At 44.6% G+C, this 25840-nt stretch overlaps 2 protein-coding genes across 2 annotated transcripts in view; one reads left to right on the plus strand and one right to left on the minus strand.

Annotated features, from left to right (window-relative positions):
- LOC307019867 (choline transporter-like protein 5-A) overlaps positions 1-25119 on the minus strand; it is a 79086-nt gene extending 53967 nt beyond the window's left edge. Inside the window, 1 exon segment of the mRNA XM_079650968.1 lies at positions 24860-25119. Within this exon segment, the coding sequence (XP_079507094.1) occupies positions 24860-24944 (85 nt within the window). The 5' untranslated portion in view covers positions 24945-25119.
- LOC307017954 (E3 SUMO-protein ligase ZBED1-like) lies at positions 15209-19380 on the plus strand. Its single transcript, XM_079647938.1, has 3 exons — positions 15209-15710; positions 16571-17870; positions 17998-19380. The coding sequence occupies exons 1-3, from the start codon at positions 15477-15479 to the stop codon at positions 18372-18374; spliced, it is 1911 nt and encodes a 636-aa protein (XP_079504064.1). The 5' UTR covers positions 15209-15476; the 3' UTR covers positions 18375-19380.
- Positions 25120-25840: the final 721 nt, after the last annotated feature.

Consider the following 25840-nt stretch of genomic DNA (forward strand, 5'->3'; position numbering starts at 1 on the left):
ACACCAGCAACTGAGTGGTGTCAGTGGACTCATCCACATCTAAGGGAATGCACTGTGTATTTGTATTCCATCACAAAGCTGATTAATCAAATCACCAGCCAGTATTAATGTTCTTCTGGTTGCTGTGGAATCTGAGGGGGATTTTCTTGATTTGACCTGTTATTTCCTCTTTTTGTTTGCCTTCACATGGTCTCCATCACTTCAGTCATGCATTATTTTATACTCAGTTATTATCCAGTGGAATGTCCTTACCTAGTGGCCTAGTTAAATCAAAGTGGTTAATTTTCTTTGGCTGGGCAGTGTAGTTTTACACAATGTCTTATTTTACTTTCTCAGGACTTAAAACTGTTTTGTGGGGGCAGACCCCCACAAAGAAAAACATATATTTACACACGTAAGGTCATCATCTTAACAGTGTTGTATGCTCATCCGTGAGCAGCTGAATGCGGCTATTACCATTTTGTTCAGCAAAACGCCTCACAAAATTAGTAAGATCCAAAGCTTTAGTGCGTTTTTTTTATTCAATGCTCAGTGCAGCCAAACTTGACAGTCTCTTCTCTGTCATTGTAGACCGCAAATATATCATTCCTTCAGTACTTGGTTCAATCATATTTCCACGCGAGTGCTTGTGCTGCATTCACTTGCACTCGGACATTAGAGACTTTCTCTCATAAATGTCACATGAGCCACAACTTTTCTTTCAAAGCAAAGCTGCCAACTGGGGTGGCAGCTGGGGTGGCAAGGCCTATTTTTAGGGTGGCAGTTGCCACCCCATGCTACCCCGGTAGGTGAAACTAGGTACAGATGCTACAGTAAATATGCAACTAGATGAGCTGTTAACTCTCGCTCTGACTTTTCTTTTTTTAAACACACAAGCATTTTTCCCACCTTCCGCGAAGACCCGCCCTACTGTGCCTCTGATTCGCAGACTGTTGGTGGGGGTAAAAAACGCTGACGGGATGCTGAATGTGATTGGAGATTGGACCAATGCGTTGACAGACGCACACAGACAGTGGAACAGTCGAAGTACATGCAAGGCGCTGTTTGCAGTGGACATAGCGGAGAATTTGACTCATTGCGTTGTGGCGATGTCTCGCAGATAACACAGATAATACAGATAATACAGATAATACATATGAAAAGTATAATTTGCTCAGAGTCCAGAGACAGTTGTGGTTCGGTCCGGATCGGTGTCCGGACTTTGAGGATGCCTGATCTAAACATTAGCATTGGTGAAGGAGAGTGATGCGCAGCCAGATTGCCCAAAACCGGAAGCTCTCTTACACTCTATATGAAAAATATGTTTGCCATAAATGTTATGATGGATTATCAGTAATCATTTCAAAGTGACACAGAGACATAGGATTAACACAGTGGTTCTCAAACTTTTTCTGTCATTCCCCACTTTGAACAGGTGGGCCTTTTCAAGCCCCACCTGTTCCTCATCGCTCCAATAAAATGGTAGGCCAAGCTTAAAATTGTCAAATGTATCGTTCTATAACAGGGGTCTCCAAAATGTTTTAGGATGAGAGCAACGGCATTATATTTGCATAGTTTCATTGCCGTTTACTTTTCAATAATCCAAACATCATATGATGCAAACATCTTTAGAAACCAAAACCAATAACAAATCATTTAAACTTGTTTATTCTTATCTTATGTTAACTTAGCATTCTTTCTTTGTATGTATATTTTACTAATCACTCCCCTTTTAAACTTTTTTTTTTTTTTTACTGTCCTACAGCACACATTGGAATGATTTCTTACTTTATCTTTTACACCTAGGCTATATTAAATAAATGTGTGCTCTCTCTAGCTCTCTCGCTTTCTCTCTCTGTCTCGCTCGCTCACAGAGGCTGTGTGCTCCTCCGTGGCGATGACGGCTTGCGTTAAAAAATTATAATAAACATAGGCCTATTTGTAAAGTGGGGGGACACAAACGGGATTTCGAAAAGTGTCACGGTTAAACTCCTTGTGAAGTGTTGAGGTGCCGCTCCACATTGCTTTTCTTCCCGACTGCAACGCTGTAAATGATTTTGGTTTCAGTTGTGTGTGTGTGAGCAGGCTTGGATTGGCCATCGGGAGATTCGGGACTTTTCCCGGTGGGCCGCTGGCTCTGACATAGGTGGGCCGTGGCCGTTCCCCTTTCCCCATGTCTGTTTCTGATTGTGTGCACCTGGTGCCCTGTGTTGTCTCCTCCCCCCTCACCTGTGTCTAATTGCTCCCCCCTGATCTGTGTCTCGTTAGTCTGTGTGTGTATTTGGGTGCTGTGTCTTGAAAGGCTGGTAGTGTGTGTGAGATCTTTGTGGCTGAAGGATGTGTTCATGGAGAACAGCAGGATTGAGGCTGTGAACTTTATGCACATTATTTTAATAAATGCCCACGTCGGGTTATATTTTTGGACGTTCTGCCTCTGCCTCCTTGCTTGGTCGGGCCGCTCAACGGTCAGTCTCACATGGGGCGATGGAGAAATCGCCCCACGGAGGCGGGTCTCTGTAGCAGGTTAGCCAGTGATTCAAGATATGAACGTGTGTCATAAAATGTAGCCAATCAGCGTCCTCAAAACTACTACCGGAGGGGCGATTATTGTATCGCCCCAAGTAAGCAGCTGCTATGCAGCTGGACAACGGCCACAGGATTGCGGTGAGACCGCCACAGTTTTTAAAGGCACGTCACACCACATTGATTTCAAGAATAATTAAAGCAGCGTTGAGCGGGTCTTCGACGCTCCGCAGGCTGTTGTCCGCACGTTGACGTCTGTGTCTAGGTGTCTCGAGGACTCGGCCGTTGGCAAACGTGGGAAGTGTCAGGCCGAGAGGACAATGTCTTTGAGTTACAGCAGTAACACAAACATTGTGTTTGATGGCAGGTGATCTATCGCCATGGCAACGGCATTTGATGACACCCCATAATATGCTGAGATGTGTTGAGGGCTGCATCATTATCAAACCTGTGATGTTTTGAGCCATTTGGAGCATGTTAACTGGAATTATGGGAAAACCGTGTTTCACGGCGACCATTTTGTTACCATAGCAACTAAATTTGACTAAATCTCAAAACTGACACATATATGTCTCGAGGGCTTGACAGTTAGCACACATGTGGCATTTGAACCCTTTTTTTTACCATTTACACAGGAGTTATAGCAATATCATGCTTAACAGCGAGGGAAGCGTTGCCATGGCAACAGCTTTTGGGGAAAACTCACTATTGTCATATTGAGGTGTTGAGGGACAAACCATTAGCCATCATCTAAAGTCTGGTGCCGTTTGGATGATTTTCCATTGAATTAGGACAACACCGTGTTTCATGGCGAGGGAGCTGTCGCCATGGCAACGGCACATGATGACATCCCATAATTGGCATAGAGCTGTTGAGGGCCGGACCATTAATGATAGTCTGAAGTCTGGTGCCGTTTGGAGGATTTTCCATTGAATTACAACAACACCTGGTTTTTTGGCAATGGACGCGTTGCCATCGAAACGGCATATGATGACATCCCATAATTGGCGGAGAGCTGTTGAGGGCCGGACTATTAGCCATCATATGAAGTCTGGTGCCGTTTGGACTATTTTCCATTGACTTACAACAACATGGTATTTTATGGCGAAGGAAGCGTTGCCATGGAAACGGCATATGATGACATCCCATAATTGACATAGAGCTGTTGAGGGCCGGACCATTAATGATAGTCTGAAGTCTGGTGCCGTTTGGATGATTTTCCATTGAGTTACGTCAATACCGGGTTTTTTGGCGAGGGAAGTGTTGCCATGGAAACGGCATATGGTGAGATCTCGGATTTCACGTAGAGCTGTTGAGGCATTGACCGGTGATATAAAAGTTAAGTCTGGGGTACGATGGGACCTTGTCCATTGGAGACAACACCAGGTTTATTGGCGGGGGACGCATTGCCATGGCAACGGCATATGAGGACATCCCATAATTGACATAGAGCTGTTGAGGGCCGGACCATTAATGATAGTCTGAAGTCTGGTGCAGTTTGGACCATTGTCCATTGAGTTAGGACAACACCGTGTTTCATGGCGAGGGAACTGTCGCCATGGCAACGGCATATGAGGACATTCCATAATTGACATAGAGCTGTTGAGGGCCGGACCATTAATGATAGTCTGAAGTCTGGTGCCGTTTGGACGATTTTCCATTGACTTACAACAACATGGTATTTTATGGCGAAGGAAGCGTTGCCATGGAAACGGCATATGATGACATCCCATAATTGACGTAGAGCTGTTGAGGGCCGGACCATTAATGATAGTCTAAAGTTTGGTGCTGTTTGGACGATTTTCCATTGACTTACAACAACATCGTATTTTTTGGCGAAGGATGGGTTGCCATGGAAACGGCATATGTTGACATCCCCTAATTGAGAGAGAGCTGTTGAGGGCCGGACCATTAATGATAGTCTGAAGTCTGGTGCCGTTTGGACGATTTTCCATTGAATTACAAAAAGACCAGGTTTTTTGGCGAGGGAAGCGTTGCCATGGAAACGACAAATGGTGAGATTTCATATTTAACGTAGAGCTGTTGAGGCATGGACAGATGATATAAAAGTGAAGATTGGGGGACGATGGGACCGTGTCCATTGGAGTTACAGCGACAACGTGTTTAATGGCGAAGGATCCGTTGCCATGGTAGTGGCAAATGAAGTAACATCAGATTTGACCTAGAGCTGTTCAGGGCCGCAGTGTTAACCATCATGTGAAGTTTGGTGGCGTTCTGAGTATTTCAGTTGGCGTTATGCCATCATCGTGTTCCATGGCAAGGGACCGCCTAGCATCGAGCGAACGCGAACTTTGGCGTCAAATCACGGTCATGCCGTGCGAAAAACCCAAAAACTGCATGATAACAATTTGCCGCCCATGTCTCGAGATAATACCTGACGAATTTCGAGTCGTTCGGATAAAGTCCCGAACGCGATACAAAATTCGTATGGAGGACGAAAAACGCGATAAATCGCGTTTTTCCGACACCAAATTCAAAATGGCCGACTTCCTGTACGTTATTTTATACCCCTCCAAGAGGCTTTTTTGCTCGTCTCCGCACCCTAGATATGCGTAGCGAGTTTCGTTGGTTTACGTGAAAGTTAAAGTAGGGGGAGTTAACGTTAAAAACGGAAGTGGGCGTGGTCTACGCAATTTTTTACGCAAAGTTCCGGTACCAATTACACATCGCTATTTTCACGACTTGTGATGCGCATGCGAAATTTGGTGAGTTTTCACATATGTTGCGGGGGTCAAAAGTGCGCGCAATGTATTCAAATAATAATCAGAAGAAGAATAATAATAATTAAAGCTGCAAGCAGCGTTGATCGGGTCTTCGACGCCGACGCTCCGCAGGCTGTTGTCCGCACGTCGACGTGTCGCGAAAGGCGTCTCGAGGACTCGGCCGTAGGCAAACCTGGGAAGTTTCAGGCCGATCGGACGACGTACATAGGAGTCACAGCAGTATCACAAACATTGTGTTTGATGGCGAGTGATCTGTCGCCATGGCAACGGAATTTGATGACACCCCATAATACGCCTAAATGTGTTGAGGGCTGCATCGTTATCAAACCTGTGAAGTTTTGGGCCGTTTGGACCATTTTCCATTGAGTTAACACAACATTGGGTTTTATGGCGAGTGATCTGTCGCCATGGCAACGGAATTTGATCACACCCCATAATACGCCTAGATGTGTTGAGGGCTGGACCAGTAGCCATCATCTGAAGTCTGGTGCCGTTTTGACGATTTTCCATTGAGTTAACACAACATCGTGTTTTTTGGCGAGGGATGCGTTGCCATGGCAACGGCATATGATGACACCCCATAATTGACATAGAGCTGTTGAGGCATGGACCGGTGATATACAAGTGAAGATTGGGGGACGATGGGACGGTGTCCATTGGAGTTACAGCGACACCGTGTTTTATGGCGAGGGATGCGTTGCCATGGAAACGGCAAATGATGACATCCCATAATTGGCATAGAGCTGTTGAGGGCCGGACCATTAATGATAGTCTGAAGTCTGGTGCGGTTTGGACGATTTTCCGTTGAGTTAACACAACATCATGTTTTTTGGCGAGGGATGCGTTGCCATGGAAACGGCATATGGTGACACCCCATAATTGACATAGAGCTGTTGAGGGCCGGACCATTAATGATAGCCTGAAGTCTGGTGCCGTTTGGACGATTTTCCATAGAGTTAACACAACATCGTGTTTTTTGGCGAGGGATGTGTTGCCATGGAAACGGCCTACGATGAGATCTCCGATATCACGTAGAGCTGTTGAGGCATGAACCGGTGATATAAAAGTAAAGATTGGGGGACGATGGGACCCTGTCCATTGGAGTTACAGCGACACCGTGTTTTATGGCGAGGGATGCGTTGCCATGGTAACGCCATATTAAGTAACATGGGATTTGACGTAGAGCTGTTCAGGGCCGCAGTGTTAACCATCACGTGAAGTTTGGTGGCGTTCTGAGCATGTCAGTTTGAGTTATGACATCATGGTGTTCCATGGCGAGGGATGGCCTAGCATCGAGCGAACGCGAACTTTGGCGCCAAATCACGGCTACGCCGTGCGAAAGAAAAAAAGTTCCGTGATAACTTTAGATGGCCCATTTGTGGAGACGCTACCCGACGAATTTGGAGTCGTACGGATAAAGTCCCTAGGAGGAGTTCGTTAAAGTGCGGAGGACGAAAAACGCGATAAATCGCGTTTTTCCGACGCCAAATTATGGCGAGGGATCCGTTGCCATGGTAACGCCACATTAAGTAACATCGGATTTTACGTAGAGCTGTTCAGGGCCGCAGTGTTAACCATCACGTGAAGTTTGGTGGCGTTCTGAGCATGTCAGTTTGAGTTATGACATCATCGTGTTCCATGTTGAGGGATGGCCTAGCATCGAGCGAACGCGAACTTTGGCGCCAAATCACGGCTACGCCGTGCGAAAGAAAAAAATTTCCGTGATAACTTTAGATCGCCCATTTGTGGAGAAGCTACCCGAGGAATTTGGAGTGGTACAGATAAAGTCCCTAGGAGGAGTTCGTTAAAGTGCGAGGGACGAAAAACGCGATAAATCGCGTTTTTCCAACGCCAAATTCAAAATGGCCGACTTCCTGTACGTTATTTTATACCCCTCCAAGAGGCTTTTTTGCTCGTCTCCGCACCCTAGATATGCGTAGCGAGTTTCGTTCGTTTACGTGAAAGTTAAAGTGGGGGGAGTTAACGTTAAAAACGGAAGTGGGCGTGGCCTACGCAATCTTTGACGCAAAGTTCCGGAACCAATTACACATCGCAATTTTCACGACTTCTGACGCGCGTGCGAAATTTGGTGAGTTTTCACATATGTTGCGGGGGTCAAAAGTGCGCGCAATGTATTAAAATAATAATCAGAATTAAAGCTGCAAGCAGCGTTGATCGGGTCTTCGACGCCGACGCTCCGCAGGCTGTTGTCCGCACGTCGACGTGTCGCGAAAGGCGTCTCGAGGACTCGGCCGTAGGCAAACGTGGGAAGTTTCAGGCCGATCGGACGACGTACATAGGAGTCACAGCAGTATCACAAACATTGTGTTTGATGGCGAGTGATCTGTCGCCATGGCAACGGAATTTGACCACACCCCATAATACGCCTAAATGTGTTGAGGGCTGCATCGTTATCAAACCTGTGAAGTTTTGGGCCGTTTGGACCATTTTCCATTGAGTTAACACAACATTGGGTTTTATGGCGAGTGATCTGTCGCCATGGCAACGGAATTTGATCACACCCCATAATACGCCTAGATGTGTTGAGGGCCGGACCAGTAGCCATCATCTGAAGTCTGGTGCCGTTTGGTGACTAGGTTGGCGTGGGCCACCTACTGTCATGATTTAGGCCACTTTTGATGGGCTTTTGCCCGTCTTTTTCCCTGTTTTGTGTGTGTTTCGCAGGTTTATCGGTCGCTGCGCGACCGATTTCAATAGGGTCTTCGCCGACCTAGGTCTCAGACCCTAATAATAATAATAATAATAATAATCGGACCGATATCAATCATGTTTATGGACGGCCTAGGATGGCCGAGTCACATGGGCGCTCGGGTTGGCGTGGGCTACCTACTGTCATGATTTTGGCCACTTTTGCCCGTCTTTTGCCCTGTTTTGTGTGGGTTTTGCATGGTTATCGCTCGCGTTGCGAGCGACTAAATTGATCCTACCGATATCAATGATGCGAGTTGCAGTCACGTGCAACCGTGCTTCGCCCACGTGACTGGGCTCACGCGGCCTATCACCCGTCATGATTTCCGAACCTTTTCTGTGCTTTTGCTGTTCTCCCTGTCTTGTTTTCTTCCTGGTTTATTGACTGGTCCTTTTCCCTGGGTTTTTCCTCCTGTCGTTAGTTTCCCTGCTGTGTCTAGTTGTCTGATTGTGTTCACCTGTGGCCCTTGTGTTTCTCCTCCCCTGCCCGGCTGTTTAATAATAATAATAATAATAACTTTTATTTATGTAGCGCTTTTCAATAACCCAAAGTCGCTTACAAAAAAAAAAAAAATTAAAAGTACAGAAAGGGGGTGAACAGGCAGAAGACAACATATTGGACAAGAAAATTGAACATGAACATTACATGAACAGGCAAAGGACAACACAGGGGGGGAGCAAGCATAGGACAACGAGCAAAAGACAACATAATGGAAAAGAGGAAAGAAAAAGTTGATGAATGTATGAATAAGAGATGCAGCGTGGGGTGAATAAGAGATACAGCGTGGGGTGTGAGTGAAGTCAGTGGGTTGGGGGGTAGGGTAAGTTGAAGGCTTGGGAGAAGAGGTATGTTTTCAGCTGGGTTTTGAAGGTAGACAGTGTGGGAGAGTGGCGGACAGATTGGGGGAGGGAGTTCCAGAGGCGGGGTGCTGATCTGGAGAATGCTCTGTTGCCAAATGTTTTGAGTCTTGATGGTGGTACTGTGAGGGAGAGAGTGGAGGAGGATCGGAGGGCTCGGGGGGGGTTGTAGGGGATGAGGAGGTCAGAGAGGTAGGGGGGGGCTAGGTGGTGAAGGGCTTTATAGGTGAGGAGGAGTGTTTTGAAGATGATGCGTTGTTTGATGGGGAGCCAGTGAAGAGAGCGGAGAACGGGAGTGATGTGTTCACGGGTCCGGGTGTGGGTGAGGAGGCGGGCAGCAGAGTTTTGTACCATTTGGAGTCTATGGAGGGAATGGGAGGAGATGCCAGTGAGGAGGGCGTTGCAATAGTCGAGGCGGGAGGTGATGAAGGCATGGATGAGGGATTCAGCAGCACGGGGGGGGAGGTAGTGTTTGATTTTGGCAATGCGGCGGAGGTGGAAGTAGGAGATCTTGATGATGGAGCTGACATGGGGGTCAAAGGAGAGGGTGGGGTCCAGGATAACGCCAAGATTGCGTGCCAGGGGGGAGGGGGTGATGGTCGAATTCTCAATGGTGAGTGAAATGGGTCCTGTTTTATTGAGGGTTGATCTGGTGCCTATGATGAGTAGCTCTGTTTTATCACTGTTGAGTTTAAGGAAATTGTGAGTCAGCCATGTTTTTATTGAAGAGATGCCGGTTTCGATATGGGTGAGGGGAGGGTTGTGAGGGGATTTGGTGGTGATGTAGATCTGGGTGTCATCGGCGTAACAGTGGAAATCAAGGTTGAGGTTGCGAATAATGTGACCAAGGGGGAAAAGATAGCAGATGAAGAGGAGGGGGCCGAGGACTGAGCCCTGGGGGACCCCCTGTGTGACTGGGGAGAGGGCGGATGTGTGGCCAGAGAGGGAGATGAATTGTTGCCTGTCGGTGAGGTAGGAGGTGAGCCAGTCGAGAGCGGAGCCCTCAACACCCTGTTGGCGCAGCCTTTGTAGGAGGATTGAGTGATTCACAGTGTCAAAGGCTGCGCTGAGGTCTAGTAGTAGCAGGATGTTGAGGGCACCGGAGTCTGCAGAGGAGAGGAGATCGTTGATTACTTTGACCAGGGCTGTTTCAGTGCTGTGGAGTGGGCGAAAACCAGACTGGAGGGGTTCATAGAGGTTGTTGGACTGGAGGTGGGTGTGGAGCTGGGTGGCGACAATACGCTCCAGTGTTTCTCGTCTTGTGATTACCCCTCCCTGTATTTAGTCTTTTCTTTTCCAGTGTTCAGTGTTGTTTGTGGATTAAGTTCTCCGGTGAGTGTTCTGTTTAGTCGAAAGTGTTCTGTTTAGTCGAAATTAGTATTATATCCTTGAAATAAAGGTGTTTTCAGTTTAAATCTGCATTTGGGTCCTGCCTGCTTCACACATTAACAATGACTTAAAGCAAAAAAAACAGGAGTTTTCAGTGTTAATTTACCAGTCTTAAATTGTAATTCCTCCATAAACAATGTAAGCATTTGAGACTGAGGACTATGTAAAAAAACTTTAAAACAATGGCATTGCATACATATATGTATGTGTGTATACTGTATATATATATATATATATATATATATATTACAGAACAACGGTATAATCAACAGTAATACAAAAAGTTGAAGATGTAACAAATTAACAATTATTATTATTAGGGTCTGAGACCTAGGTCAGCGAAGACCCTATTGTAATCGGTCGCACAGCGACCGATAAACCTGCGAAAAACACCCAAAAACAGGGAAAACGACCAGCAAAAGCACAGTAAAGGTTTGGAAATCATGACGGCTGATAGGCCGTGAGAGCCCTGCAACTCGCATAATTGATATCGTTACGATCAATTTAGTCGCTCGCTCAGCGAGCGATAACCATGCAAAACCCACAAAAAACAGGGAATACGAGGGGCAAAAGCCCATTAAAAGTGGCCTAAATCATGGCAGTGGGTAGCCCATGCGACTACAGTGAGGTGGGCGTTTTTAACATTAACTCTCCCCACTTTAACTTTTACGTAAACGAACGAAACTCGCTACGCATATTTAGGGTGCGGAGACGAACCAAAAAGCCTCTTGGAGGGGTATAAAATAACCTACATGAAGTCGGCCATTTTGAATTTGGCGTTGGAAAAACGCGATTTATCGCGTTTTTCGTCCTCCGTACAAAATCTATCTTCTTCTAGGGACTTTATCCGTACGACTCGAAATTTGTCGGGTAGCGTCGCGAAACATGGGCAATTAAAAGTTATCACGGAAACTTTGTTCTTTCGCACGGCATAGCCGTGATTTGGCGCCAAAGTTTGCGTTCGCTCGATGCTAGGCGGTCCCTCGCCATGGAACACGATCATGTCATAACTCAAACTGACATTCTCAAAACGCCACCAAACTTCACGTGATGGTTAACACTGCGGCCTTGAATAGCTCTAGGTCAAATCTGATGTTACTTAATTTGGCGTTACCATGGCAACGGATCCTTCGCCATTAAACACGGTGTCGCTGTAACTCCAATGGACACGGTCCCATTGTCCCCAAATCTTCACTTTTATATCACCGGTCCATGCCTCAACAGCTCTACGTGAAATCTGAGATCTCACCATATGCCGTTTCCATGGCAACGCTTCCTTCTCCCAAAAATACGATGTTGTTGTAAGTCAATGGAAAATCGTCCAAATAGCACCAGACTTCAGACTATCATTAATGGTCCGGCCCTCAACAGCTCTATGTCAATTATGGGATGTCAACATATGCCGTTTCCATGGTAACGCTTCCTTCGCCATAAAATACCATGTTGTTGTAAGTCAATGGAAAATCGTCCAAACGGCACCAGACTTCATATGATGGCTAATGGTCCGGCCCTCAACAGCTCTCCGCCAATTATGGGATGTCATCATATGCCGTTTCGATGGCAACGCGTCCCTCGCCAAAAAACCTGGTGTTGTTGTAATTCAATGGAAAATCCTCCAAACGGCACCAGACTTCAGACTATCATTAATGGTCCGGCCCTCAACAGTTCTATGCCAATTATGGGATGTCCTCATATGCCGTTGCCATGGCAATGCGTCCCCCGCCAATAAACCTGGTGTTGTCGTAACTCCAATGGACAAGGTCCCATCGTCCCCCAGACTTAACTTTTATATCACCGGTCAATGCCTCAACAGCTCTACGTGAAATCCGAGATCTCACCATATGCCGTTTCCATGGCAACACTTCCCTCGCCAAAAAACCCGGTATTGACGTAACTCAATGGAAAATCATCCAAACGGCACCAGACTTCAGACTATCATTAATGGTCCGGCCCTCAACAGCTCTATGTCAATTATGGGAAGTCATCATATGCCGTTTCCATGGCAACGCTTCCTTCGCCATAAAATGCCATGTGGTTGTAAGTCAATGGAAAATCGTCCAAACGGCACCAGACTTCATATGATGGCTAATGGTCCGGCCCTCAACAGCTCTCCGCCAATTATGGGATGTTGTCATATGCCGTTTCGATGGCAACGCGTCCCTCGCCAAAAAACCTGGTGTTGTTGTAATTCAATGGAAAATCCTCCAAACGGCACCAGACTTCAGACTATCATTAATGGTCCGGCCCTCAACAGCTCTATGCCAATTATGGGATGTCATCATATGCCGTTGCCATGGCGACAGTTCCCTCGCAATGAAACACGGTGTTGTCCTAACTCAATGGAAAATGGTCCAAACTGCACCAGACTTCAGACTATCATTAATGGTCCGGCCCTCAACAGCTCTATGCCAATTATGGGATGTCATCATATGCCGTTGCCATGGCAACAGATCCCTCACCATGAAACACGGTGTTGTCCTAATTCAATGGAAAATCGTCCAAACGGCACCAGACTTCAGACTATCATTAATGGTCCGGCCCTCAACAGCTCTAGGTCAATTATGGGATGTCCTCATATGCCGTTGCCATGGCAATGCATCCCCCGCCAATAAACCTGGTGTTGTCGTAACTCCAATGGACAAGGTCCCATCGTCCCCCAGTCTTAACTTTTATATCACCGGTCAATGCCTCAACAGCTCTACGTGAAATCTGAGATCTCACCATATGCCGTTTCCATGGCAACACTTCCCTCGCCATGAAACATGGTGTTGTCCTAACTCAATGGAAAATCTTCCAAACGGCACCAGACTTTAGATGATGGCTAATGGTTTGTCCCTCAACACCTCAATATGACAATAGTGAGTTTTCCCCAAAAGCTGTTGCCATGGCAACACACCCCTCGCCGTTAACCACGATATTGCTATAAGTCCTGTGTATATGGTCGAAAACTGTTCAAACTTTACATGTGTGCTAACTGTCAAGCCCTCGACACATATATGTGTCAGTTTTGAGATTGTCAAATTTCGTTGCTATGATAACAAAATGGTCTCCGTGAAACACGGTTTTCTCATAACTCCAGTTAACATGCTCCAAACGGCCCAAAACTTCACAGATTTGATAACGATGCAGCCCTCAACACATCTAGGCGTATTATGGGGTTTCATCAAATTCCGTTGCCATGGCGACAGATCCCTCGCCATCAAACACAATGTATCTGATACTGCTGTAACTCCTAAATACATTGTCCGATCGGCCTGAAACTTCCCAGGTTTGCCAACGGCCGAGTCCTTCAGACACCTAGACACGTCGACGTGCGGACAACAGCCTGCGGAGCTTCGAAGACCCGCTCAACGCTGCTCACAGCTTTAATTATTATTATTATTCTTCTTCTGATTATTATTTGAATACATTGCGCGCACTTTTGACCCCCGCAACATATATGAAAACTCACCAAATTTCGCATGCGCATCACAAGTCGTGAAAATAGCGATGTGTAATTGGTACCGGAACTTTGCGTAAAAAATTGCTTAGACCACGCCCACTTCCGTTTTTAACGTTAACTCCCCCTACTTTAACTTTCACGTAAACCAACGAAACTCGCTACGCATATCTAGGGTGCGGAGACGAGCAAAAAAGCCTCTTGGAGGGGTATAAAATAACGTACAGGAAGTCGGCCATTTTGAATTTGGTGTCGGAAAAACGCGATTTATCGCGTTTTTCGTCCTCCGTACGAATTTTGTATCGCGTTCGGGACTTTATCCGAACGACTCGAAATTCGTCAGGTATTATCTCGAGACATGGGCGGCAAATTGTTATCATGCAGTTTTCGGGGTTTTCGCACGGCATGACCGTGATTTGGCGCCAAAGTTCGCGTTCGCTCGATGCTAGGCGGTCCCTTGCCATGGAACACGATGATGGCATAACGCCAACTGAAATACTCAGAACGCCACCAAACTTCACATGATGGTTAACACTGCGGCCCTGAACAGCTCTAGGTCAAATCTGATGTTACTTCATTTGCCATTACCATGGCAACGGATCCTTCGCCATTAAACACGTTGTCGCTGTAACTCCAATGGACACGGTCCCATCGTCCCCCAATCTTCACTTTTATATCACCTGTCCATGCCTCAACAGCTCTACGTTAAATATGAAATCTCACCATTTGTCGTTTCCATGGCAACGCTTCCCTCGCCAAAAAAACTGGTCTTTTTGTAATTCAATGGAAAATCGTCCAAACGGCACCAGACTTCAGACTATCATTAATGGTCCGGCCCTCAACAGCTCTCTCTCAATTAGGGGATGTCAACATATGCCGTTTCCATGGCAACCCATCCTTCGCCAAAAAATAAGATGTTGTTGTAAGTCAATGGAAAATCGTCCAAACAGCACCAAACTTCAGACTATCATTAATGGTCCGGCCCTCAACAGCTCTACGTCAATTATGGGATGTCATCATATGCCGTTTCCATGGCAACGCTTCCTTCGCCATAAAATACCATGTTGTTGTAAGTCAATGGAAAATCGTCAAAACGGCACCAGACTTCAGACTATCATTAATGGTCCGGCCCTCAACAGCTCTATGTCAATTATTGAATGTCCTCATATGCCGTTGCCATGGCAATGCTTCCCCCGCCAATAAACCTGGTGTTGTCGTAACTCCAATGGACAAGGTCCCATCGTCCCCCAGACTTAACTTTTATATCACCGGTCAATGCCTCAACAGCTCTACGTGAAATCCGAGATCTCACCATATGCCGTTTCCATGGCAACACTTCCCTCGCCAAAAAACCCGGTATTGACGTAACTCAATGGAAAATCATCCAAACGGCATCAGACTTCAGACTATCATGAATGGTCCGGCCCTCAACAGCACTATGTCAATTATGGGATGTCATCATATGCCGTTTCCATGGCAACGCTTCCTTCGCCATAAAATACCATGTTGTTGTAAGTAGGGGTGTCACGGTTACCGGTGTAGACGGTAACCGCGCTAAAACATTTTGACGGTGAGATAACCTTCTGAATTTCAAAACACGGTGTTATGTCGGTGGGTTAAATTACCGCACACCGTTACACCGGGAGAGCTTTCATTTCCCTAATACTCCCACGGTTACACTGTATTACACTGTTACCGCGCTAAATACTTTGCATTTCAAAACATAATGTTATCTATGTGCGTTACTAGAGCTCTACACCACACACGTGACACTTTCGAACGTTCGCAGGCGCCACTAGTCCTAGGTTCTTTTATCACACTCTCTCACTTTAAGCATGGCAGCAGAAGAAGGAAGCCGCGATGGTACCATTTTTCCACCTTCTAAGCGCAGAAGATCAGAAGTGTGGTCCTACTTTGGATATTTAAAAAACTCCGAGGGGCAACTGGTGGAGGACGGTGCCCCCGTGTGCAGGACATGCCGGCGGAAGGTATCCGCGAAAGGGAGCAACACATCGAATTTGCTCACTCATCTACGAGACCATCACCCGCAGCTGCACAGCCAGTGCAAGGTATATTTGTTAATATTAACACATAGTTTTAGCTGAAATGCTCGAAATAACTTTTGCCTTCGGGTAAAGGGGAAATGTAACAATTATATCCGACTGTCAATAATGTTAAATCTTGATAATAATCATTTACATTACATTAGCAAATGCACCTGCTCTCGTGTGTTCACCATTCTTAGATCGGCGCTAAACGCCATTCTAAGCTAAGTTGAATAGCTAAACTTTGATATGCCATGAGACAGTGAAAATAGTGCAGTGAAACACATTAATGATTAAGTTACTTCTGACTTTGGGTCAAGGGATAATGCAACGATATACCCGATTGTCTAAAATGTTAAACCTTGATATTAAATGTCAGTGTAAGCACGCCCACTGCTAGCATTTTAAAATACATCCTACTGCGGTGCCATGCTCTATTCGTTGGTAGCTAGTGCACTACTAAACGCCGTTGTAAGGCGCTAAACAGCTTAGTTCTCATACAGTACTGGCTTCTTGCCTAATAACCTAAACTTACCATTTACCTGCATCAACATTACACTTTTAAGGTAATAAATTAATGTAGGTATTTGACTTCATACGCAAACTTGATGATTGTTGAATAGTAACTTAATGGCTGTTTTTCTCTCTCTCTCTCTCTCTCTCTCTCTCTCTCTCTATATATATATATACATATATATATATATATATATATATATATATATATATATATACATATATATACATATATATACATATATATATATACATATATATACATATATATATATATATATACATATATATACATATATATATATATATATATATATATATATATATATATATATATATATATATATATATATATATATAGAGAGAGAGAGAGTGGAGCAACATCAAGGCCATCCCCATCCACATCAGGAACCCAGACCCTGCAACAGGTGTTTCAAAAACAAGCAGCTCATGCACCTGGGTCCAAAAATGCAGACGAGCTAACGGAAGCCATTGCATTTGCCATTGCAAAAGACATGATGCCTTTCCAAATGGTGGAGCGGCCGGGCTTCTTAAAGATAATGAAGACTGCCGTGCCTCACTACAAAGTTCCAACAAGGAACTACTTTTCGAAGACGGCCATTCCGAAGATGTACAACACGGTGAAGACTGATGTGAAGAAGAGTTTGGCACAGGCTGACTACTTTGCGGCTACTACGGATCTTTGGACCAGTGAAAGAGGGGGAGGAGAGCCGTACATCAGCTTCACAGTCCACTTCATCACCCCAGAATGGCAACTGACCTCCCACTGCTTGGAGAGCCATTTTTTTCCAGATGACCACACAGCCCAAAATATTGAAGAATTTTTTGACAACATGCTGGAAGAGTGGGATATACCCAAAACCAAACTAGTCGCCGTGACAACAGACAACGCTGCCAATATGGCCAAGGCCTTTGAAGATTACACCGAACTGTGGCTGGGATGCTTTGGTCACAACTTAAACCTGGCCATATCGAAGGCCCTGAGGATGCAGAGGGTGGACGCTGCAGTGAAGGCCTGTCGGCATCTCGTCCAAGCATTCTCTCGGAGCTGGAAGAAAAAGCGAGCACTCCGAGAAAAGCAAGTGGTCCTCAACCTGCCCCAGAAGGCCCTTATTCATGATGTGGTCACCAGATGGGGATCTACATTCAAGATGGTTGAAAGATTCCTCAGCCAGCAGCAGGCAGTCTGTGCTGCACTGGCCACAGAGAGGGGGGTTTGGCATCTGATGCCTAAAGACACTGACATCTCGGTTCTGGAGCAACTCTGCCAGCTCCTTGAGCCTCTCAGCACATTCACAGACGCACTCTGTTCCGAGACACGTGTGACCTTGTCTGCAATCAAGCCTGTCCTGGACCACATTACAGGGGATGTCCTTGACGAGGAGGGTGAGCAGGATTCAGCCCTGCTGAAGAACATGAAACGGGCCATTAGGGAGGATCTTACCAAACGATACACCGGGAACAAGGTAAATGAGGTGATGCAGATGGCCTGCTTCATTGACCCTCGCTTCAAGACCAGCTTTATAGAAGCCCCTGTTGATGATTTTGTGGACAGCTGTGTTCAGGAGGCCCTGAATCTGGCACCTCCACAGATCAGACAAGAGCCAGAAGAGGAACAGTCCTACAGCAGTACCCCCACAGCAGCAGCAGGTGAGTGTATGTGGAATGGTGTGTAATGTTTTGTGTGTAATGTCTTCTGTATTTATGTATGTATGTTACTTGACACCTTAATTTCCCCCTCGGGATTAATAAATGATACTCTACTACTCTACTCTAGCAGCAGCAGCAGCAAAACAGAAAAGCCTAGCTGGGCTCAGTGGGCTGCTGAAAAAGATAACTTCAGCAAGGCAGCAGCGAGAAGAGCAGGCTTCAGGTCCAGCCACCCCAGAGGATAAGGTGAGGGAGGAGGTCAGGGTGTACCTGTCTTTGCCACCCATCCAAGCGGAGGACGATCCACTGGTGTGGTGGAGAGGGCACGCATCTGAGTTGCCTCATCTTGCCAGGATGGCAAAAAAGCTGATGTGTATCCCGGCGACCAGCGTGCCTTCCGAGAGGGTTTTCAGCGCAAGTGGGTATATTGTTTCCCCACTTAGGAACTGTCTGAAAGCAGACAAGGTTAACATGCTAACCTTTTTGCACTTTAACCTAAAGTGAGAGAACTGAATCACCGCCAGGTTATTTGACAATTGTGAATGTGTAATTGTGAATGTGTAAAAAGATACATCAAAATACTTGAATATGTGCATTTGGTTACTAGTATACAGTCCTTTTTTATTCGTTTTAAATATGTTTAATATTGACAGCATTTATGATAAGTTATTTTACACAGTCTGGTTCATCTTTGTTCTGAGTAGTTAGTTCAAGTAAAATGTAAAATCTGCACAGGCTGCACTTCATTTTATGTTATGTTCCTTCAAAACCAGTTTTGCCTTACCTCGTTGTTGAATCCTGCACTTCTCATAGAGTTTTTTTTTATTTTTAACATTATATTGTAGTCCTTTTTTATTCGTTTTAAATATGTTTAATATTGACAGCATTTATGATAAGTTATTTTACACAGTCTGGTTCATCTTTGTTCTGAGTAGTTAGTTCAAGTAAAATGTAAAATCTGCACAGGCTGCACTTCATTTTATGTTATGTTCCTTCAAAACCAGTTTTGCCTTACCTCGTTGTTGAATCCTGCACTTCTCATAGAGTTTTTTTTTATTTTTAACATTATATTGTAGTCCTTTTTTATTCGTTTTAAATATGTTTAATATTGACAGCATTTATGATAAGTTATTTTACACAGTCTGGTTCATCTTTGTTCTGAGTAGTTAGTTCAAGTAAAATGTAAAATCTGCACAGGCTGCACTTCATTTTATGTTATGTTCCTTCAAAACCAGTTTTGCCTTACCTCGTTGTTGAATCCTGCACTTCTCATAGAGTTTTTTTTTATTTTTAACATTATATTGTAATAAACACTCTACTTTTTAACCCATTGCTGAATGCCCCCTATTTCCATGTACTCTCATCTCCAGGTTGGATGTGGATGTTTGGGGAACAACGTTGTTGTTCGAGGTCTTCGGATCGGTACCTGGTCACCTTAATGTTAACACTAAAAAAAAAAAAAATTACCGAGATAATATCGTAAACCGTGGTAATTTTGGTCACAATAACCGTGAGCCGAAAATTTCACACCGTGACACCCCTAGTTGTAAGTCAATGGAAAATCGTCCAAACGGCACCAGACTTCATATGATGGCTAATGGTCCGGCCCTCAACAGCTCTCCGCCAATTATGGGATGTCATCATATGCCGTTTCTATGGCAACGCGTCCCTCGCCAAAAAACCTGGTGTTGTTGTAATTCAATGGAAAATCCTCCAAACGGCACCAGACTTCAGACTATCATTAATGGTCCGGCCCTCAACAGCTCTATGCCAATTATGGGATGTCATCATATGCCGTTGCCATGGCGACAGTTCCCTCGCAATGAAACACGGTGTTGTCCTAACTCAATGGAAAATGGTCCAAACTGCACCAGACTTCAGACTATCATTAATGGTCCGGCCCTCAACAGCTCTATGCCAATTATGGGATGTCATCATATGCCGTTGCCATGGCAACAGATCCCTCACCATGAAACACGGTGTTGTCCTAATTCAATGGAAAATCGTCCAAACGGCACCAGACTTCAGACTATCATTAATGGTCCGGCCCTCAACAGCTCTATGTCAAATATGGGATGTCCTCATATGCCGTTGCCATGGCAATGCATCCCCCGCCAATAAACCTGGTGTTGTCGTAACTCCAATGGACAAGGTCCCATCCTCCCCCAGTCTTAACTTTTATATCACCGGTCAATGCCTCAACAGCTCTACGTGAAATCTGAGATCTCACCATATGCCGTTTCCATGGCAACACTTCCCTCGCCATGAAACATGGTGTTGTCCTAACTCAATGGAAAATCATCCAAACGGCACCAGACTTTAGATGATGGCTAATGGTTTGTCCCTCAACACCTCAATATGACAATAGTGAGTTTTCCCCAAAAGCTGTTGCCATGGCAACACACCCCTCGCCGTTAACCACGATATTGCTTTAAGTCCTGTGTATATGGTCGAAAACTGTTCAAACTTTACATGTGTGCTAACTGTCAAGCCCTCGACACATATATGTGTCAGTTTTGAGATTTTGTCAAATTTCGTTCCTATGATAACAAAATGGTCTCCGTGAAACACGGTTTTCTCCTAACTCCAGTTAACATGCTCCAAACGGCCCAAAACTTCACAGATCTGATAACGATGCAGCCCTCAACACATCTAGGCGTATTATGGGGTTTCATCAAATTCTGTTGCCATGGCGACAGATCCCTCGCCATCAAACACAATGTATCTGATACTGCTGTAACTCCTAAATACATTGTCCGATCGGCCTGAAACTTCCCACGTTTGCCAACGGCCGAGTCCTTCAGACACCTAGACACGTCGACGTGCGGACAACAGCCTGCGGAACATCGAAGACCCGCTCAACGCTGCTTGCAGCTTTAATCACTAATGTTCAAAACTCAAACTAGGAGTGCTACTGTAAATGCGAACTAATTTCAGAGCTTTAGGACTCATTCCTGCCCCACTGCATAATAAGTGGCCACTTATCCTCAGGGGGTAAGGGGGACCGAGAGGCCAGGTAAAGCTGGACAGTCCATTACAGTGCTGATGCATGAGGACGACACAGCTTTCCTTAGCATACAGAAAGGGAGAAAACACTATCACTAAAGTTGTAAACAAGAATACATACAAAAATATCTCTATCATTCTATGTCTTTGGTAATGATGTGTATCTGGAATAGTTAGTGCACAACAAGACATCTTGTAGAAGTAAACAGACGGAGGTCAGCTGATGGCATTAGTGAGCAGTAATGCTCAGCTAATCTTTATCCTGCTGACTGAAATAGCCCATCTGCTGAGTCTGAAGCACTGACACCTCTGTTGGCAGGGTTTTATTGGCTTGGCTTAGACTTATCATTAGCAATCAACAAATCTTCTACAATGAAGATCAGCATAAATGTAGCAGAGAGCAGGGGATGCAGGCTGAGTTTCTGAGTGAGATCCAGCATGACAATAGCTACTCTCTGTAGCTATACACAGAAGGCTAGTGGCCACAGAGAGATATTTAGAGGGCGAAAAAGGGCCCCTGCAGTCCCTCTGGAAAATGGAACAGCCGATTAGTGAAGTTATAATGAGGGTTTATCTATATTATAACATCCTCAGTTTACAACAAATAAACAAGGTGGCAGAAGCCTGGAGTGGACTTTAAAACAAAACGACCATCACTAATTACACAATAGAGACAAATTGTCACAAACTGTCATTTTCAGTACATTTTATGATATAAACTGTGTGTTTTCAATTTGAAGTACACAAGTATCCCCCTCTTTAAAGTGGGCCACTCCTACATACAGTATCACATATGGTGGGAGGGGTGGATAGTATTTCTTCATGTGGACACATTGTGAAAAAAAAAAGTCTTCAACTTACAGTCAATACACAGTTTACTTTCACTCTGTTGATGTCTTTAGAATCAGGATCAGTTTTATTACCAAGAGGATTTTTCTTTGGTGTAAATGGTGCAGGAAAAGACACAAAGAAAAATATGCGTTTTTATAGGAGGAACACATAGTACTAATATAAAAGCTATTTTTAAAACGGTTTTAAAGTCTATTGTAACAAATAAAAAATAAAGACAATATTTACACGAAGTATAAATATGTAAGAATCTGAGTACAGTAAAATAAAAATGAATATGACACATACTATATTCAAAGTGTAAAGCTGTGGAGATTGAACATGTATTTACTTTAATATGTGATAATTGAACTGTCACAATGGAAGAATGTTATGGCGCATTTCCACTACAGCGCGGAGCTCGCTTTAAGCGTGCCGAGCCGTGCGGGGCCCGTTTTTGGTTGCGTTTCCACTTAGCGTGGTACCGGCTAGCGCAGGGGTGGGCAAACATTTTGGCTCGGGGGCCACTATGAGTTGTACATTTGACAGACCGGTAAAAAAATATTTAGCTGTCCACTCCTCATTATACACTCGGCACTCAATGTTGACTTTTCTTTTCTTTGGTCCACTCATTGTTACAGATGCAGGTTCAAAGGTGAATTATTGCATCATCGTTTGCGTCATGACGTAACCGTTTACGTGCCTTCTTATGACCCACACAGCGTTTTACGTCGTTGATTTTCTCCGCATCACCGCTCACAACAACATCAATAGAGGACTGCGTCGGGTAGTTTTTAATTATACGAAGCCATATTAAATTAAAGAACTACTTCTCCAGCCTTGTACCTTTCTCCAGAGTGCCGTGGTGCATTGTTTATTCATGTGGTTCAGCTGCATTACTGCCTGCTGCAGTGCTGCTCGTGCACCAGAGTTTATTCTCCCGTTAACTCGCGGCAGCGGCCGCTGTAAAGTTTTCATTGTCTGACTGTCGCACACAAGCAGCTGATAAATATCCCCCATCCCCATCAGTGAATGTGTTTTAATCTGAAAGCTGTTTGGCATCACAACGCTGTTATGAACGTTTCTCTGCCATTCTACAGGTGATGTAAGCATAACAAGCTAATCAGACTATCTTGACTACTTGTTGCTATCATATTGTGGAATTAGCCGTTTTCACACATATTTTACCGGTGTAGTTTTCGTTATGATTTTACTTGTGATGGCCACATGTAGCCCATGTATTGATTCCATCCGATAGTTGCAATAACACAAAACAAAAGGAAAACATCTGCCTCTTCACAATAGTCAATAACAGTGAACGGATGGTTATTAAAGTAAGGTAAAATAAACAGAATCACACTAAGCCTGGTTAGTGTTGCCTGACTTTATATAAGTGTTTTTTATAAGTGTGTGGTCGCGTTCTAGTCACTTTGCTCAGCGCTACTGCTTGTTACTTGTATTCGCCGACCTTGCCGGGTTGCCGAGTGGGCCAGCTGAGAGAATAGACCATACTCCAGCAAAGGTAAATCATGTCTAGTGCGCCATCTAGTGGGATCAACCGAAATGCCGGGTATTGCAGGAAAAAGGCAAAATGAATGTGGTCTTTACTATAATTTGGACAATTTTGAACCAATATTCGGCGGGCCGGATTCAAAAGCCCAACGGGCCGTATATGGCCCGCGGGCCTTAGTTTGCCCATGCCTGGGCTAGCGGGTACTATTTCACAGTTTTTTGGCCCCATAAAATCGAGGTGTTTCCGGGCCAACAACCAGACTGAGTCGGGCTGAGTATGCTAAACAAGAGAGAGAATCGCTGTCATGGGGGCTACAACTACAACAAGATGAACATATTTTACCGTGATTTAATTGTAATACACGTTTCAAAATGATGCCGAAGTAACAACATACTGATACCGATTAGTAAAAACCATGAATTAATGCTTTGACAAGTCTGCAGACAGACGGCAGGCGGAAAACCTTTTAAAATGCGTGTTTTCTAAATGGAGATTGGCTAAGCTAACGCAGTGTATGCTCCGACCGTCCACACTCACAACGGCCTATACAGACATAAATAAAGCAGCGACTGTATTCGTCATGACACAGACAGTCTGCGGTTTGTTCTTGTTTAACTTTTGTCTAGTTTCTGAACAGATATGAGGAGCTGTGAGCTTGAGTGCTAACAGCTAACGGCTGTGTTGTTTTTCTGGGGTTATCATTGAAGATGACGTCACGGCTACACTGCGTAACTATAGTTACTGCCCCAGCTACTAAACTGTAATGGGAATGCGCCATAAAGTGAGCCAGTCCTAACGAGGCCTAGCCATACCGAGCCAGGCCGAGCCAGGCTGTGTTGTGGAAATGCGCCATTAGTGTGTACGAGCCAGGCTTAGGTTATCCCTTATAGCACATGTGTCAAACTCAAGGCCCGGGGGCCTTGGTGGATTTTATTCCGGCCCGCAGGATATTTTTTAATCACTATTAGATCTGGCCCGCCGGTATATTGCAAGCACACCTTCAGGTCATGTTTGGTTTTTTCTTTGAGGGAAATTGTTTTTTTGAAGCTGTTGTTGGACTGTGGAAAAATGTAATCATAAGAAATGACTCGGGAAAAGCTGCAGATAGAGCCATAAGAAATTAATGCAACTGATTATTTAATGTTTAATGTTGTTTTTATAGGCAATAATTTAAGCTTTGTTAGTTCCAGGTTTAATATGTGCAATAAGTTCATCTCAATAGTCTACATTTTGCAATAAATATTGAACCAGTCTGGCTCTCGAATAGTACCCATCTTTTTCTTTTTTTGGCCCACTGTGTATTTCTGTTTGACACCCCTGCCTTATAGTAAGGAGAAATGACTGCCTCCACAACACAGGCACTACAACAGTACCTCTCAGTATAATATACTCCACACACAGAGTCCAGAATTAAACATAATAGATATTCATGTTATTAGTACATAACGTGATGTAAGTGCCTGTTCCTATAATAATAATAAAATCCAATAAAACTGTTCAGCTGTGTGTATCACTTAACATGTTCACAATTCGCTTAATTAAACTCCTAATTATATTTCTTCTTTGTGATGATAAACCTCACAACACTGCCGTAAAATAACTGTGTCCTAACTTCCTTTGTTGCGGTCCGGTCAGTACTCACCGTAGAGCCCCGGCGGTGCGGCTCCCGCGGCCGGCTCGCTCTTCACGGCGGAGGAGCTGCTCTGGGTGTTCCGGCTGGGCGCCATGGCGCGAGGGGCTGAGGGCGGACAGCGGGAGAGAAGTGAAGAAGAGCCGGCTGAGGAAGAGTTTCTCCTGCTGCTGTTCCCTCCTCTACTGCCTCCCTCCTCCAGACTACTCACACAAGCTCGCGCTCTAGTCTTTGCAGACACGTCACGCCAAAGTGATGCACCCACCTGCACACCGTGCCATAAAGACCCAGGAGGTCTCCAGGGGCGGGTATAGAAACATTTTACTTTTACTTATAATATTAATTATAATATTGATATGTTACACTTTTTTAATTACATTTCAATTCAGAAAACAAAAAACACAAACACATTATCTAACTGTGGCAGAGGTTACAGCAGATATTTGCTGCAACATGATTACTAATTGTATTATCAGAGAATCTTCTTTCAGAGGGGGGCCACAGGGGGGCCAAGCTCAGTGTTACAGCTCGGGCCCCCTGTGGCCAAGCTGGGGGCCATGACAGTCTCCCTACAGGTTTTTATTTTTAATTGTTTATTCTTTTTATTGACAATTATTTTACAAACCATCAAGGCTCATTGTAACAGTCAAAATTTAACTTGGTGTTGATACAGTGCAACAATATAAACAATTTAGCAAACCAAACAAATTTGCGGGTCTTATTCAAGCAACAAAAATATAAAAAGTCCAATAATGCGAAAAGTTTCTGGGCGTTTTTGAGTTTCCATACAGGTGATTGCAGCATATTCAGACAGCAGCCTATACACCAACACTGAAAAACATGAGAGAAATACAATCTGAGCAGCCGTTTTAGTTTAATACACGCAGTTAAGCTCACACACACTATTTTATGAACATATAGGTTCACCTGCTGAAATAAAAACAGATCAAATTAAGCAAAGAAAGTAAAGATGACACCTAGATTTATTTAAAC

Source organism: Notothenia rossii, assembly GCF_949606895.1.
Source record: "Notothenia rossii genome assembly, chromosome: 9".
NCBI lineage: Eukaryota > Metazoa > Chordata > Actinopteri > Perciformes > Nototheniidae > Notothenia > Notothenia rossii.